General features: G+C 28.9%; 1 protein-coding gene across 1 annotated transcript in view; it reads left to right on the top strand.

The window, feature by feature from the left end:
• The first annotated feature begins 2,478 nt into the window (after positions 1 to 2,478).
• LOC122609090 overlaps positions 2,479 to 19,613 on the top strand; it is a 30,533-nt gene continuing 13,398 nt past the window's right edge. The window contains exons 1-2 of the mRNA XM_043782151.1: positions 2,479 to 2,672; positions 8,354 to 8,505. Of these exons, the coding sequence (XP_043638086.1) occupies positions 2,574 to 2,672; positions 8,354 to 8,505 (251 nt within the window). The 5' untranslated portion in view covers positions 2,479 to 2,573. The remainder of the gene's footprint in view (positions 2,673 to 8,353; positions 8,506 to 19,613) is intronic.

The raw sequence follows: 19,613 nt of genomic DNA, 5'->3' as shown, positions 1-19,613 counted from the left end.
GGCTAAAAGGTGACAAGTCACTATCAATGTGACTTTATCCTTGTACTTTTGGTATTGCATTTAAAGAAAATACCTAAGTTCCTTAAATGCTCCCAACCACATTTGTACGACAAAATAATCACTGTAGAGATTCTTTTGTCTATAAATACCAAGTCATTTCCTTCTTTCAAATAACTTTTGCAATTTGGTGAACTTGCCTAAATACTCTCGATCTAAACAGTTATATTTCACAACTTTAAGTGTTTCGATCAAGGAGATTATTTAGCAAGTATAGATCACTTGTAATTCATAAGGTTGTTTAGATACTTACTTTGGTATTATCTAGGTTCCGCAACAACCTTGTATTTTGTTTATACATCAATAAATAAAATATACACATTGAAAATTACTTTCGTGTTCCACCTGTATTTAACTTGCTTATTTATTGCTTAAGTCTTGTATTTACTTATTTATATTCTTGCATTTATATTTACGTAAATACTAATCATCATCTAGTGCATACTTGACCTGTTGTATTTTACACTCGTGGGTTAAACCATCGGTGAGGGACTTCACATATGACCTGGAAATGGAAGGAATTTATATATTCATATAATATAATAAAACAAATGTAAATAAATATCACTATTGGTCCTTTAACTTTGAAAATGACTGTACTATCCTTACATGGAAAGCACGTGAGGAAGTTAACAAAGTTGAGTTAACGTCCATTTTCGAAAAGTATGAAACGTGATCATTTGCTATCTATAAAGGATTGTCTTAGACAGTTTTAAATTTAAAGGACGAAACTAGACTTTTTTGGCAAACCACAAGGACGATTTGTGTCGATCACTCTTTATATTATATTAAAGAGAGATAGTGTCCGCGCATTGTGGCGGTGAGATGGTGGGGGTGATAGGTCTAGTCATAAAGTACGATAGTCAAATGCCTTAGTCGTACAGGCTCCGCCATCGGATTTAAAAATTCGTCGAAAATATATCGAATGACATCTCTAATGAAAGAGCATGAAATTTTAAGAACACCCATACAATTTTTATAATTTATCGATATACGGTTTTTAAGATAAAAGGTTTTGAATGAATTAGAGGAATAAAATGATTTATGGATGAGAAAGAAAAAAAATAAGTGGTTGAGATTTGAGGAGAGAAAAATGAGTGGTATTTAAGGTTATTATAGGTATATTAGGGGGTGTTTGGTTCACAGAATTCATTGGAATTCTTAGGAATTAGAATTTGAATTCCATTCCTAACCATGTTTGGTTCACACAAATGATGAAATTGGAATCTATAACTTTCCATCCAATTCCTTAAATCATTGAATTTGAAATTCCTTCCATATAGTGATAGAATATATTAAATTCCAATGGAATTCAACTATTTTGACAAAAAAAAACACCCTCCTCTATAATTAAACAAAAAATTACTTATTTAGCCTAATCTCCCATCTTTTCTTCTCCATACTGAAGAAATGGAATAAAAGTAGCTTATCGGAATAACAACCACCACGTATGCATGTTGCTTAGCGGATTAATAATCATCAAATCGAAGTAACAGTAGCCAAACACTGTGCTTACCGAAGTAACAGTAGACACCACCGTCGCTACTTACTAGAGTAATAATCACCACCGTCGTTGATTACTACAGCCACGGTCGTTGGCCAGATGTTGTGTGTTTTGTGTGTGTGTAAATGTGTTAGATCCCTATTAATAAAGCTATCAGAGTTCAGAGACATGAATATGGGAGTTTTAAATATGGTGAATTGAGCCGTCGGAAAAGACGATTGTGATGGCCGATGGGGTTTGGTGAATATGATTTTGACTTTTGTGTGTCCTTTGTGTTAAATTAAATGATTTAAATCTATGCGTATAGTATTATTATGAATATTATTATTTTTTTATTATTATTATTGTTATTTTTATTTTTATTATTATGTATAAATAATATGTTATTTTAATAAAATAAAATAAAAGTATAATAAAGGTTAATTTTGTCATTTGACATAATATATATTCGAATTCCTTTAGTTGAATTTTATCGAATTCTGTCAACCAAACACAAGACAATTATTAAAATTTTCAAATTCTAATTACTTCAAATTCCAATTCCTTTTACAGATTTCAATTCCATTAAAAACATTTTACGAATCAAACTGCCTCTTATGTAGAGATGTTTAAATTAGTGAATAAAGAATAGAGATATTCTGGGTAGTTCAAATCATCTTTTCTTTAAAAAAAATAGACAAAATGCTTTAAGATATCATTAAATATGTGATGCTAGTTGTGGTATTCGTTAAATTTTGTGATGTAAATATCAGCTTTCAATCAATATGAGCCTTGTAAGATAGTTTTCTAGCTAACTAAATGAAAAAGTATTTCAAAAAGCACGTACAATGACATTTCAAACTCGAGGACAAATAAGCACCCTCGCACCAGCTATAAATATGTATACCGTTCGGGACTTTAACACCATTACATGAAAGTTTGATTTTGGAAAACAAAACACACTTTATTATCAGTTTAAAGAAACTACGATATCTCTAAATAGCACCTTGAATACATAAAGTTTTGTACAAATATGAAGAAGGCTATGCTGGCTTTGCATGTTGTCGGGTTTTTGGTTGTGCTAATTATCCACTCTCAAGCAACTTTGGTTCCAAAAACCTATTACTATGAGGTAATAAATCCTCCTTTTTTAATTATAATCACAAGAGATATATTTGTTCTTTTATTTTGAAGCATATATATTTTTACAATAAAATTATCATTTATGCACTATATTTTCAATCTCTATAACTTTTCCAAAAATTAACAAACATTTACTATGAAACTTAGAAAGTAAAGTCATGACATTTTTTTTCTTAATAGTCCCTCAAAATGGTTCTCCTAGCTAGCTAATAGATTGTGGGGTTTGAAGTACACAATATTACTTTAACTTATATATACTCCTCTTAGCAAACCAGTATTATTTATTTTTTCAATTTTAGTTTAGAGCTTTCACAATTTGGTAAACGTGTATTTGTCATTTGAAACATACAATAATGGACAGTTTGTATATATGCATGTTCATTACAGAAACCCATCCATGTGATTAACATTGATTTTAGAATGGCCGGTCAGACCGTGATCGTACATAATTTTTTAACGAAACCGCCTCGATACGTTATAAGCAAACGTGTTGAAATATAAGGGTTTGCATTATCATTGATCAAACATACAAAACAAGGATTTTTAGAAAAATAAAAGGTTTTGTTAATGCACCCTTAGATATAAGTTACTTGGTTTCATTTCCAAAAATAAATTAAGTCCTATTATTTTATAATTATTTCTAATTTCTTCCAAAAAATTGATGCTCATTGAAAAATAAGTTTCCTTTAACTTCTTTCAGAAAGTGGATGCTCATTGAAAAATAAGTTTTCTGGCGTATATATCTTCAAACTAAAACGTGGCATCCTACATACAACAAATTTATTTTAATTATTCGACCTTTTTAGGTAGAATACTACAAACATCTTCACCCACTAAGAGAAACTAACAGGCTCGAAAGCGATACATTCCTTTCAAACTAGCTTTTTAAACTAAACATTGGGCAATTTACTTTAAATATACCTACTATTCCGTATGGTTTTTATTCCTAGTCTTTACTAGTAGCCATGATTGGGGCTATAGTACTGGCCAATGTATGGTCTCTCTACTAAGCTTAATTTGATCTACGCATGTTGTATTACAATGATGAATTTTTTTTTGTTAGAGATCAAATAAAAATTTGAAACTATACGCACATCATGTGAATCATCTATGTATTTATCTCACAACACTAGTAGGCGCTACTTAAATTTTTGAAAAATACGAATTACAGCCCTTGGCTAAAGAAATTTTTAGGGACACAATTTTTTTTTTTAAATACTACTAACCAAACTAGAAATTAGATGCTAGCTAGCTAGCGGTCAAAATATGTAAAATATATATATATATATATATATATATATATCTCAAACTATGTATATAATTAAGTTAGGTAGATTCTTCTTGGAAACTTTATTTGGCTGCAAAATCTAATGTGCTATTTGATGATATGCATTAAATGAATCGTTTTTTGCAGTATAGAATTCGTTAATTATTAAATTAACACTACTATAGATGTTGATGGATTTCTAGACAGAACACCTAGTAAAAATCAATGCGAATCGATAGCAATATTTGACAATCGATAGTAATATTTGACAATGAGAGCTAAGAGGAAAAATCTAGCGAATCAACAACATTTGACAATGATCGATAGATAAGAGGAAAAGTTTAGTTTTTGTTTCACTTGATTTAATGTTACTATTAATTAAAGGGAACAGAAAATAAATACAAAAAAAATTCTATTTTTAAGTTAGTTAGCTAGACATCACATGTCACTCTATGTTTATCTATATTACACTAGCTATGAAACTTTTAAAATCCACTTTTACATAATTATCACGAACGCCCTGTTATATTCAACCTTTTAGCCGTATGTTTGTCATTGTTGAACATGCAATTAATTTTGAAATACATCAGCTAGCACGACTGTGCAATGCGCGGTATATATAATTAAGAGGATAATAATGTTTGCTTAAAACGGGAGTTCCAATAGAAAAAAAAAAAAAAAGTGTGTATGTTAAGTATCCAATGTCGTTTTTTACAAATTTTGAATTCCATTACCTTGACGTTGTATATAATCTATTGTTATGTTATTAACGTTAGTTATCATTTATGAAAAATAAAATTTCTTGATATATTTGAATTTGTTAATAGTTAGAGCAATTTTTTGCTTAAATATTTCAATTATCGAGACCGCCACCGGAATTGACTTTTGTTTCATAATTAAGGAACAAGACCTAGCTCCCTCAAAATGCCCCATACCTTAATTTTAGTCTCATCATCCCACCTAAATGGTGGTGACGTTTTGTTAAAAGAATTATGCAGATACTGTGGTGTGTTGTATTTATGTGAATTAAGTTATGAACTAACTAATTATCTATGATGTAACATGCTTTTTACTTTTTACTTGACTATTGGTTATGGTCCTAGCGTGTTAGCAGCTGATTGTAATCTTTTAATCCATATATGTTGCTTTAATAAGTCACGTATATTTATCTATATCTATATTTCCTCATAATGGATATTGTCCCACCCCCTTAAGCACAAGGAATTGAAATCTTTTTTAACTATAATAATTACCTATGCAACTCAATAGTCAATATTAGTGCTATACCAGAAATACTTTTTAATTAATTCATGTATTTCTATTAATTTACAAAATTTATTCTTTTAAAATAACTATATATATTATCTCTTTACATCGATTACATGTACATCGATCGCATATACTACTTATTGTCACCACCACAATGTCGTCACCACCATCATCGCTATATCGTGTGGGCATCCATATAGTTAAACGAAATGGTCTTGCATTATAAGTTTTCTAGAATCTTGTTACTTTCAAATGATATACTTCATGTGACTTGAATTTTTATATTTTTTCTTTCAATTTATCGTAGATAGTTTTGTCTATGTAATAATTGAAGAAAATTATATGATGAAAAATAAATTTAAAACTCTATCTATTTATATACTTTATATCAAATCATTACAAGAAAAATGTCAATTAGTGACCAAAATTATTTGGTCGCTAATTTTGTTTAGTGACCAAATTTTTGTCACTAACAATCAAAATTTGCTCACTATTTATTTAGTTACCAAATTTTGAGTGTTCACTTTTCGTCACTAATTTTGTTTAGAGACAAAAAAATGTTATTTTTTTACCACAAATTTTGTTTAGTGACCAAATTGAATGACCACTTTTTGTTAATGGTAACTAAATAATGTTATTAGTGACCAAATTTTAGTTGTCACCAAGTAAAATAGTCACTAATAGACATTTTTCTTGTAGTGAATGTTATATAATATAAATATTTACGAGCAAAGATATTAGAAAAGAAACTCTCAAAGTAAAAATAAGACTTTTAAAATTGTAATTATCTTTTTTCAAAAATATATCCGTTGCCACTTTTATATCAATTGCATTTACATCAAACTATGTCACTCGATGCCGCCGTCACCACCCGTGACCGCCATTACCACAAGTCGCCGTCACCAGAACGTTATCGTTGATACCGGCGATGCATTGCGCTGGTACTTTCTAATACCGTGTATAATTAAGTTTATATTATATAATTGTTATTATTATTATTTAGGAAATAGATTTCATAATACAAGCTAAATTGGATATTGCATCTTTATTTGATCTTATTGTGGCCATCTCCAAGTATTTTTTTTTTTAAAAAAAAAAAACGAGGCCCGACTCAAAAATAGAAAATAGTAATGAAATACTAAATTCAACAACAAAATATTTAAAAAATTGTTATATATCATGTTCGGTACACATAAATTATGGAATCCATCATTATTAATTGGTTAAATTATTGATACACAGTTTTATGTATAGTTTATCCTTCTGTGTTCTAGGAATCTTTGTGAATAAGTTTTATATTCTCATTAGGGTTGTATTCACATACATTCTTAAAAAATGGTGAAAATCAAGGGACTCATCTGAGCCCTTGGATCAACCATCATCAAAATCCAATCAAACATGATTGGTGACTCCGGTGAATTACTCCGGCGACTGTGCAATCATATTTGATTGGTCAAGCCAATCAAGCTTGATTGGTTACTCCGGCGGATTACTCCGGTGAATTACTCCGGTGACATTGTCCAATCATACGTGATTGGTCAAGCCAATCAAGCTTGATTGGTAATCACTAAGACACTAACGCCGTCGAATCTTCTCCGGCGACTTCTCCGGCAAATCAATTTTGTTTTCGGGTGGATACGGAACGGGCCAGAGTCCCTTATCCGTCCTAAACTGACCGCAAGGGACGCATATGGGAATGGTATGGATTTGATGGGCGGTGATCCAAGAGATAGTGGAATGTGATTTTTTCGGCAAAACTGTGATTTTTTCGGCAAGCTCGAAAACAATGTTTATTGGCTAAGGTTTGTGCGGAATGTGTTTCTGAGTGATTTAGTACAAGTTTCATGCATTAATTCGAAGAAACAACAAAGCTATAGTGTTTTTAATTTTTCCGGTGAGTTTTTCAAGTTTTCCGGCGAGGATTGGATTAATTTTTGGTCAGCGTTTGTTCACGGTGTGATTGTGAGTGTTTTGGTGTAAGTGTGATGTTCTAATTCAAAGGAACGAAGGTTTTATCGGCATTTGAAATTTTCCGGCAAAGTTGTTGAATTTTATCGCGGGAGAAGGAGAGTGAGTGTGTGTGTGTGGTGGTAGTGGTCCCCGTCGCTGTTCAGAGTCAAAGATCCCGTCGCTGGAGAGCCATTGCCGGAAAAGCGGGGGAGAGGTGTGTGTGTGTGTGTGTGTGTGTGTGTGTGTGTGTGTGTGTGTGTGTGTGGTGGGGGGAAGGAGACGAAAAGAAAGGGAAGAGAGGATATTAAGGGTAGAGATTTATTTTTGAGGGGATAATCCAATGACCAAGATTTGTCCCCTGGTTTTCAAGGAAAATTTAAGCCTCAAATGAACAAAACTCATTCTCATAAATAATCTTCCTGCATCTGTGTCTATGCGTTAAGTTCCTTCAATATTATCCAAAGTTTTTAATTCATAGGCATATATATATATATATATATATATGGGAAAAGTGAATATAAGGTTGTCCGGCACCTAAGCTTAGGTGTGGAACCCCTCACATACTAATTTTTTAATATTTATTGAATTTTGATTTAATCACATGGCCCCCTGATTTTTATGGATTAAAAAAACAATATGTGAGTGTTCCACACCTAAGCTTAGCTACCTAACAGCCTTATATATATATTCTCATCCCCTATATATATATATATATATATATTGGGAAAAAGGAATATAAGGTTGTCCGGCACCTAAGCTTAGGTGTGGAACCCCTCACATACTAATATTCTATTATTTCTTGTTTAATGAATAAATGCATGGGCCCCCATGATTTTTATGGATTAAAAAAACAATATGTGAGTGTTCCACACCTAAGCTTAGATACCCGACAGCCTTATATTCTCATCCCATATATATATATATATATATATGAATGTGTGTGTGAATTAAGTTGCACGTCATACTTAGCGACTGGCCAAAGATGTTGCTGATGCTTTGATCTATCAAAAAATTAAATTAAGAAATTGTATATATAGGCAACAAAACTCGAAATTATTAGTTAAAAAGCTTTCAATTATGGTTTCGATGTCTTTTGAGTTTTGACTAGCTCTTTGTTCAGGGCCTGAGGGATCTAGCTAGCTCTAAATTAAGTTGATATAAGTTAAAAATGTTTTGGGTGGCAGGTTAAAGAAGCGAACTTCACAAGGCTATGCAAAAACAAGACGATCTTGACTGTAAATGGCGAGTTCCCTGGTCCGACTATTTATGCTCGTAGGGGAGAAACATTGGTTGTTAATGTTAAAAACATAGGCAACCTTGGCATCACTATTCATTGGTACGTTTAAGTTACTACTGCATGCTCTACTTTCTTGCTTACTACTTTAAGAAAGAGGGATATATAATCCAAGTTTCAGTATATAAGCTATGAAGAGGGTATATTAGCTGGATAAAACTCATATAATTAAGTTACTAATTAAATTTTCAACCTTCAACAACTCTTCAAGGTCACCGAGCTGAGTACTACGAACAATGAATCTTTTTTACAAGAGAATAAGACATGATTTTACTCTTCATCTTGTTACGTAAACTTTGTAAATTTTAAAACCTTATAAGATATACGATTGTTGTTAAACAGTGCATGATGATTTAATTATACACTTGATTTATTATAGACTTAATTTATTATACGACTAAAGATCAGAATACAGTGTTAACACGCGAACATTTTAAAGTAATCACTGTTCAAATATGTTTCAAATTTGATTAATACGAGAGAAAGTACCCGCACGTTGCAGCGGTGAGATGGTGGTAGTGATAGGTCATAGAGTGTGATAGGTCATAGTAGGTGATATGTCATAGAGTGTCATAGCCAAATGCCTTAGCCGTACGGGCTCCGCCCGCGGACTTAAAAATTCATCGAAAGTATATCGAATGACATCTCTAATGAAAGAGCATGAATTTTTAAGAACACCCATATAATTTTTATATTTTATCGATATATGGTTTTTGAGATAAAAATTTTTCAATGAATTAGATGAATAAAATAATTTATGAAGAGGGAGAGAGAAAAATGAGTGGTTAAGATTTGGGGTGAGGATTACCTCAAGTTAGTATCAACTTGAGGGGTAAAGTTTATTGGATCTCAACCATTGATTAAAAATCAAAGGTCAACACTTAATGATCAATTTTGAATCTTAACCCTTCATTATTAATCAATGGTTGAGATCCTCTTAACTTTACCCCTCAAGTTTAAGTAACTTGAGGGAATCTCTACCCTAAGATTTGAGGAGAGTATAAAAATGAGTGGTTGAGATTTTTTTCTAATATTTTGAATGAATTACATCTATTGTACATTATGCATTATCATGTGTACAATATTGAAATTGAAAGTTGAAACCTTATTTGTTTTATAATATAGTATAGATAAAGATATAGATTGTATAGTGAATTTTTTTTTAAGGCCAAAGTACTATTTTTGTCCTTGTAGTTTTCGAATAAACACTTTACATCCTCGCCGTTAACCTTTGGCTAAAATGTCCATGTGGTTTGCATTTCGTCCTTGGATCAAGGCACGTGAGGGGGCATTTATGTCTTTTCGCCCATTTTTCCTTATAGTTAAATGCAAAATTCGTGCTTATGGTTTGTCGTTTTTGCATTTTTCATCCTTGTATTTAACAAATATACAAACAACAATTTAATCAAAAACCAAATCAAATTCAAATCAAAAATCTATATATACACCTACATATGAGGATCTAATTTAATGCCGCCTGGTACAACTAATTGAAATTTTTTTTTTAAATTGCTATAAAACATACTACAATTTAACAAAAATAGTCAAAATATAATTACAATTCACTCAAAAAAAAAAAAAAGTACTTTATAACAAAATATAAGAAAGTTCACAAATTAAAAAAATTAACCTTATAGTATTATAAAAATAACTTATAAAAAATGTGAATACCGGAGGTACTGGAACGGTAATACCGAAATTATCAGAAATAGTTGTACCGGGGTACCCTCCGATACCGGTATTACGGGTAATACTACATGTATTTAAAACATTGTATGTATGTATTTGCATTTGAAAGTGATTGAGGAGATCCTCAAATGTAGGTATATAGGTTTTTGTTTTGTTTTAATTAAATTGGTACCGGTAATTTTTGTTTGTTTTGTTTTGTTTGAAATTTTTTCCAAGATTTGTTAACGCCGAGGATGAAAAATGCAAAAACAATAAACCACATGGACGATTTTTCCACTTAACTTTATAAAAAGATGAAAATGTCTCTCACGTGACTTGCATGTGACGTTTTAACGACAAAGTTATAATGGCAGGGACGAAATGCAAACCACATGGACGATTTTAATTAAAAGTTAACGGCGGGGATGAAAAATGCTTATTCAAAAAACCACAAGGACGAAAAAAGTACTTTGACATTTCTTTAAATGTTGATAAAAAAAAAGACATGTGAAGATTTTAACATGACGTAACTAAATATTTTTTCATGTGATAACGTAATGAATTTTAACTTCATTTTAACTTCAAAGGAATATCAAACATAATTAAATAACATATTTAAAAATTTGGTTATTTTGATAATAAGAATAAATAAATAATGACTTAATGCATAAATTATGTTGCTAAAATATGGGTATTATCGACTAATACGATTAGTTTCAAATCAGCAGTGTCACACCCCAAATAAAACGGAATGAGATGTAACAGTGAGTACAATGGATGTTATATAGAATGACTAAATGATTTCACTATTTAAATAAACATCAACCGAATCCACAAACATAAATTATCCGAATTCAACAAAGATTAGCTTGAAAGTTCCTGTGAAGATCGTAATTACGTGATCTCTATGAATATATCTGTGCGGAATCCTCAAATATTCATTCATAATGAGACAGTAAAATACACACATAATAATACGGAATCGAGGTAATAAAATATATCACAACATGATAGACATAATCATCAGGCAACACCTCATGATCCTGTGGACGGCCTAAACAACTATGTTTTCATCGATATTTCTAAACCTAGGACCTTTACATGTCTTTATAGTGACATAACACAATACCTAATAACAAATACAGGTTGGGCTTCATAAAATGTGAGCTTTCATGCACTTACGACCTCGCATCTCTGTGCAGGTCGTATTTTGCACTTAAATTACGACCTTTTAAATGTTTGAGGTCATATTTCAGCCTTTATAAAATTCATCTAGCAACGACCATAAATTGTACATCAAAACATGCATTTACATAGCTAAATTGTCACATAGGGGAGATGTGTTAAGGCATATTTCCCGGTTCCAACATAAATTACTAAGCATGAATAAAAATATAGCAGTATCGAATCCTAAGGTCTGAATTCTGTTATGGTCCCATGTAACCATCCAAGCTACGATTTGCTTGATATCCTTGATTACCTCAAAAGGTATTGGAAAATGTTAACACAATGGTTGGTAGGTATAATCATATGTTTAGTTTGAAATCTGAATAACTTTATAATGAATAGTTTGCGTGGTCTAGAAAGTTTGCTTGACTACATAAATATAATGAATAAATTTTGGCTATAGGTATATTTATGATATCAAGTGAATGACTTACAATGTATGACAAATCAATTACAGCTGGCTAGGTTGACTACACCCATTAGGCATAATACACTATTGGGATCTTATGGCATAGAATGAATACCATATCATAAAGTAACATAACTTTTTATGTGCATATCAAAATACACTGATTATTTATAATATTTAAAAGATAAGATAAATTATTAAGTATATAAATTTAAATGTAAAATATGTAAGTAAAAATAAATTAAAAAATATATAGTAAAACATTAATAACAGTATTTCATATATATGTTGCAGTTTTTTAACTAACTAAAAGATTAAAAATTAAAGTCAATCTTTTCAAGTTGATGGTTTAAAATTGTAATAAATAGAAATTAAGTGTTTATGGCTAAAAAGTGTAAATGGAAAAAAAGTGTAATTGGTGAGACTTTTTCTAAAAAAAACTAATATAATAATATATTTGGATAATGATTATTAAAAATTTTAATCTATAAATAAACTAAATGATGACATAACTAAAAGTCAATTAAAAAGATGCGCTTTGATTGGTCAATAAGTCATTAGTTCAACTGTTTTGTAACATATATTAAGATAAGATAGCCATAATAGAATAACATTTACGGCACATGAAAGCAGTTTAGTATCTTTTTACCCCATGAAAACACATAAAAAGGGTTACGAAACTCACCCAATAGCTTGAATTACTATAATAGAATGCTTAAATACTTCAGCCTAGCACCTAGGTATATATACATACAAATGAACTAGTCTTAGCTTGATTTATTGTAAATGCTTTAACCATTAGTGTTATATGATTAATTTTACTTCGTTAAAGCACTCAAGTGTTGACTTAGTTTGACCCAAAAGCATATAAGTTTGACTTGACCAAAGTTTATCAGTCCGACATTTTGAGGTCTCAAATGAATATGAGGTCACACGAATAATGCGAGGTCAGATGAACTACACGGGGTCACACGTATTGTACAAGGTAACATGAGCTCTACTAGGTTAAATACATAAATGTGTTATGCAAGGTCACAAGAACTTAGGTCACGCAAGCTTTACGAAGTCGCCAGATGAGTTGTACGAGGTCGTGAAAAGTAAGAGGTTGAAATTACGAGGTCGCAATGCGAGGTGTTCTTCCCGAAAAGATTTTCAGAAAAACCCTAATCATTTATTTTGATCTGAAAATTGTTTTTAACATCAGATTATACTTTTCAACTCACTGAAATAGTAGGAAAACAATTGTAAAGTTGTAATCTCCAAAAGAGACTCAAACTCACAAATTTGCAAAAAGTGTAAAAGAATTTTTGAATTAAGATTTTGTTAACAAAAGCAACAAAATTTTGAAAAGAATCATAGCGGGTGATAACAAATACTTTGGACGAAAAAGTGTCAAACTTGACTATTATCATGAGTGTATTTTGAAAAAAAAAGCTGAAAACTAAAAAGAAGATTAAAAGAGGTTTTTAATCCTTACCCAGAATCTATAAAATATGAAATTTTGATGATCTTTAAAAGCTAAAAACACTGATTTTCAAGATAAATTTAACAAAATAAGTTTGGATTTTAACAAAAATTGATTAGAAGACCTTCAAGGGGCTCCCTATATCAAAAATTTTATGCATACTATCCAAAATTAATGAATTCATTAGCAAGTGTTGTCAAGTGCCCACGCGGCCCTCACGTGCAGTGACCAAATTTGCATGAAGATAACACGACTCGCACTAACGAATCCGTTAAATTTGGGCAAGGATGCAAAAAATTCTTAATTTAAGGTCCTTTATTGCTAATGAACTTGAAAAAAAAAAAATTATGAGAACAAACAACAAGCCATTAACTCTAAAAAGCGGTCATAAGATTACTACTATGACGTTTTCAATTTTTCGACCTTTCACTCTCATTTTAAATTATGCACATTACTAACAGAATGAAAAGTCTTACACGTCTCATTACATTTTTACGATAATGTAAATACAAATGACGTCATTAATCACAAAGTGATATTTGGGTCTTCACCTAACTTGTTTGAAATGCAAATGACGTCATTAAAAAAATAATAAACAGATTAATAAATTAGTCAAATAATATTATTAAATATTTTGATTATAGCTGTTTAAAAAAAAAATCACACAAACAATAGAATGTTTAGAAAAACGAAATACACGCGAAATAATATCCATTATTTTCATTAATTTATTTATGAATTGTTTTGCAAACACTATCTTAATTATAATTTATTAAGATTCAAATATTATTCATTTCTAAAAAAAAAAATTGTAAAATAATTATTTTAGTTATTTGTTTTTTTGTTAATTAAATAAAATTATGTAAAAAACTAAATGGTGACATGACATCATTGAGAGTCAATTTCATGAAACTGAGCGATATAATTGGTTAATAAATCATAAGTTCAATTGTCTCTATTAATATTAAAGTATTACAATTAGTCAACTACTATTAAGATCTTGATATATTTACATTAAATTTAATTTATTATATATATATATGATAGAACATATTATTGGATATATATTAGTTATTATTTTATTGGATAAATATTAGCTATTATTCTATCGGATATATATTAGATATTATTATTATTTATTATATCGAAATTATTGGGTAAAAAGTGTAAATTTGTGATGAAAAACAAAAAAGTGTAAATTAAAATCAAAATTGAAAACAAAAGTCAATATTAAGAAATCGAGAGCAATAATTGGTCGATAAGTTATTAGAGCAACTGTGCTTTCGTATAATAAAAGATTTAAAGATAATGAATATTTATCGGATATTGTAAATAAAAGATTACCCTGTCGTATAATACATATATTCTATTAATCAATATTTTATTTGTAACTATTTGCAAGAATTGGATACCAAACACATAATTAAGATTTAAGAAAGAAAATGTAATATATGTTACTCAATGAGTGTCTATTATGATTTTGTTAAAAATACATGTTTCTTAAATTTACCGATAAATATTTTTGTTTTATTATATATATAAAAATAGATAAAAGTTATATGAAAGAGGTTAAGAGCTTTTTTTTTCCAGTTATTAAGTACTGAATGCATTAACTGACTAGATCAATGCATAAATAATGTATATATACATTAAGTAAAAAATAAGTAATTGACAGATATTTTTGTTCATTACGTCAAAAAATGAAACTTAATTGAATGAATGAATTATGCTCTTAATTATTAAGTATGTTATGTAAAAAAAGAACAAGGGCTAAATTTTTAATATATTTTTATTGTAAAAATTGTTGTCAAATATATATATATATATACTAGGTCTTTTATCCGCACGATGTGCGCATGGTAAAAAAGTTGAAAAAAAAGTAAATATTTTTAATATTAAAAACCCGTATAAAACATAAAAAGAAAATGGTTTCTCACCCATCAAATAAGAAAATTACTTGGAAAAGGAAAAAGGATAAAATCACAAATTTTTGATAAATAAATACTTTCAAAATTTGAAAATATATGTTAAGTTTATACCTGTTTTAGTTTTGATATGAGATTTGATTATGTTATTTTTGTTAATGTACGTGCTTTAATTTTGATATGGGATTTGATTTTGTTATTTTTTCTTATAATTATGTGTATATAAAGTTTTTATTTAGTTTAATGTACTTGTAGGGAATCCTACGTATATCCAAAGTTAAACTATTATATTTTTAATTTTGTATATCTCTTATATAAATAAAAGAGAATTGTTTCTAGAAGATTTTTGTATAAAATTTCCTATGTGTCAAACTCATAATCTTTCTTAAAATGTTTTTAGAAATTATGACATCATATTTAAAATTATAATTTTAGCAACATTTTAGTTTTTTAAAAAATTTATCCATCTTAACACTATCTTAATTATTTTATTAATTTTTCATATAACTTTATAATTTACATTTAAGTCTTGATGAAACTTTAATAAATATAGACATTTTTCTATTTATTTCCAAGTAAAAAGAATTTTTTGAAGTTTAAAATATATAACTACATATTGTTTTTTTTACATGCTAGGTATCTTATATAGAAAAAAAATAGCTTGATTTAAGAAGTTTAAGTTAAAAAAATTATCATCAAATATATTAATGTTTGTTGTCTAAGTACATCAAATATATTTGATATACAAAAGCTTAAAGGTAGTTATATGCATTTGTTTATCAAAACTAAAAAATGTTGTAGTAAATAATCACATAGATATTTCAGAATAGACTCAATCCATTTCGTCGCAACTTCAGCAGGATGATCATACGTTTTTAAAAAACTATTATTAATATGCTCGGGTTGAATCCGGGTTAATTAGCTAGTTAGTCTTTATTTTAATATTTAAATTCTTTTTTAACATATATAAATAAGATAAATATTGTAAAAATTTATGGAGATTATTTTAATATTTAAATTCTTTTTTAACATATATAAATAAGATAAATATTGTAAAAAATTATGGAGATGACACATATGATGTAATCCTAGGTGGCAATGTTTTAAAATAGGTTTAATTTTGAAGAGGGCTTTAAAATGCTAGGATTCTTACTCTTTCAGGTTTTTTACCCGCACGATGTGCGGATATTAAATTTATTTTTTAAAAGTTTTAATATTGACATTGAAATCAATAATATATATAATGTTCAACATTTAAATACCAAAAAAAAAATAAACTTAGTTGAACATATCTAGAAACCTAATGGTGTTGTGCTACTTGAATAGTGAAAAATTAGTTTAAATGAGATTGACAGTATCTTGTGGCTGCATATTTGCTCTAAATATCGTATTTGATCAGCAATAATTGTAATTACAACCCATGTTTTTATTAAAACAATTGCTACCCATGAAAAAAATGAACCTGTATAACCCGTAACTTCAATGAATCAAATTGTGATATCATTATTTAGTTAAAAATATTTAAATTCCTATAATGAAACGATTTTGATAATATACGATTTGATTAAATGAATCAAAGATCAAAAAAGTTAGATAAAGAATATTGCCTTTACAGGGAAAAAAAAGATATATAGAAAATTTAAACTCATATTTAAGTTTATACGGTTTTAGTTTTCTTTTTTGCATATGAGATTTGTTTCTTAAATATAAGGGATATGGTTTCTTAAGTTTGTGTATAAATATCTTTTCTTTTTTATTTAATATTTAATGGATAAATATTGTCAAAAAAATGTGATAATGACACATAGGATAAAAACCTATGTGGCAAATTTTAAAAATAGCTTTATATTGAGGAGGGTTTTAAAAGGTTAGGATTCCTATTGTTTTAATAAATATATAGATATGAGAGTCATCCAATGAGAACAAAAAAAAAAATAAGAACATGTAAGAACCAATAGGAAACTTTCAAATCATTAAACTTTTAAAAGGGTAATTAAGACAATTACAAAATACAATTAATTAATTTGTAATTTTATTCAAGCAGTTATTATACATCAATCGGTTACTCATTCAATAGATAATTCATTTTTTCAAATTCAGTTTTACATTGGATGATTGGAACGACATTCTTCTTCAAAATGGATGCACAATCTATTTCAAAACTGGATGCACAATCTATTATCTATTTTAAAAATGGATGCACAATTTATTACGAGTATAAAAATGGATGCATAATCTATTCTAAAATCTATAACCAGTTATCTATTTTAAAATTGGATGAACAACCTGTTGTAAAAGTGGATGCATATCTATTTTAAAAGTAGTAACTACTTTATTCCTCAATTCCTCGATTCCATCGTGTATTACAATCGAGTGCAACTTCTTTTGTTTTTTCCAAATGTTTTTTTACTTGCGCTTCTGTCCTTTAATATATATGTAAAAAGACATCTTTGACATTAATTTTCTTTATTATTTCAAAAATACCCATAATGATCCCAGCCTTTAAATTATTTCATCCAAAGGACATAAATCATTCTTACTGTTCTTATTTTAAATTTGTTCTCACCGGAAAGTTACCCTATATATATATATATATATATATATATATATATATATATATATAACATAAAAAAATAAAAAGTTTAAAAATCAAAACATAAAATTTGTTATGAGCGATTTGTCAATAAATTAACCATTACTATGTTATAATAATGGCAAATAGTATTATACATGAATATGTAATTCATTGATAAGATATTGGCCTTGATAAGTTCCCTGAATCACCGATCACGAAAGTGATAACAATAATCCCTTCGCCTTTAATTAGTTCGAAGCATGGGAAGAAGACAAGAAGTACGAGTACTTTGTATTTAAGATATATATATACACGTGATGAACCTAATTGTGGCATGTGCATTTTATCTTTTCTTATTTATCTTTGATTATATCGGCCACATGTCTTCGTTTCATGGTTCGCCTATTAAATATATGGATTAAGATACTCTAAAGTTATTATTAACTTCATAGGTATAGTTGAAAGAATCTTGATCTTTAGATTAAAATCAAAGGTTAAGAATCAAAGTTGATATTTGAATCTTTAAAGGAGATACCAAAACCAGTGCACCACTTGTAAATTCCATCACAAACCAACACCTTTGGCATAGGAAATGGTTCAAGATCTGCAGCCCGATTTAGTCTTTTATACTTTTGTTTAGTTCTTAATTTGAGTATAGGCAGCTTTTGTAAGTTCATGTAAATATAGGGATATAAAGTGTAAATATGGGAAGAGTCGGTTAGAGGTGGTTATATTATGTACATTGTAATTTCATTTCTAATTAATCAATATGAAATTCATAATTCCCAAACACATTTCTCTCTCGATTCTGCTTATTCATAATCTTGATCCTTAATTTTAATCCAAATGTCAAAATCATCAACTTTACCTATAAAGTTAATAATAACTTTAAAGAATCTCAATTCTAAATATATTCGTATTTGAAAGTTCATCTTCAGAATCATGTCCCGACTATAAGTGTAAAGAAATAGATAAACACACTGTTAGAATGTCAAAATCATAATAGAAGTTAAATTATAAGACAGCTAGCACGTTACCCGCGCAATGCGGCGGTGATCGTGACAACGACGGTGTGGTGGGGGGCGAGGGTTGGTGGTGGAGGCGACGTCGAGTGGTATGAATAATTGATATAAAAGGTTAATGAAAATATATTGAAAAAAATAATGGATTGGTAGTGTATATTAATAATTAATGTTAGGAAATAATGTATGTGAAAATATTTTAAGGGGTGCTAAGTGAAAAAATATATAAAAAGGACTATTTCTTTTATAATATAGTATAGATATGATAATACTTTTACCTATACATAGAATCGACTAGTTAGAATCTAATAATATAATCTAATTAGGGTAAACTCTTTTACCCAAAAAATAAAATACTTTGAAAGTAAAAATATATGATCTATATATATAAACAGTGGAAAAAAGGGAAGAAAAAGTATACCTTTTTGTATGCCTCCGTAATGGTAAAGAAGAAAGAAAACGATGTATTATTATTCTTATAAATACAATAAAAGGAGCAATAGGTAGGAATTAAGAAAACAATATATTATAAGATAAAACTAGCATTGTACCTGTGCGATGCGGAGACGGTTTGGTGGTGACGACGATTGGCAGTGATGACGGTGGCCGTGCTGGTGTTGTTCATGGTGGGTGTAACTGTGTAAGTAATTTGTGTAAATGTAATTGATGTAAAGTGATAGTAGATATAATTTATAAGATAAATGATTAATGATGTAAATTAATTTATAAAGGGTAAAATGGTAATTTTTTGTCTAACACTTTTATGAGAGAAAAAATGATAATTACTATAAGATAGTATAGATAAACGGTGAGTTCTATTATGATTAAAAAAATATATAACAAATAATTTTGTTTCTAA

This window comes from Erigeron canadensis, chromosome 7 (genome assembly GCF_010389155.1).
Source record: "Erigeron canadensis isolate Cc75 chromosome 7, C_canadensis_v1, whole genome shotgun sequence".
In the NCBI taxonomy this organism is placed as follows: Eukaryota; Viridiplantae; Streptophyta; class Magnoliopsida; order Asterales; family Asteraceae; genus Erigeron; species Erigeron canadensis.
This window is presented reverse-complemented; position numbering and strand designations above follow the sequence as displayed.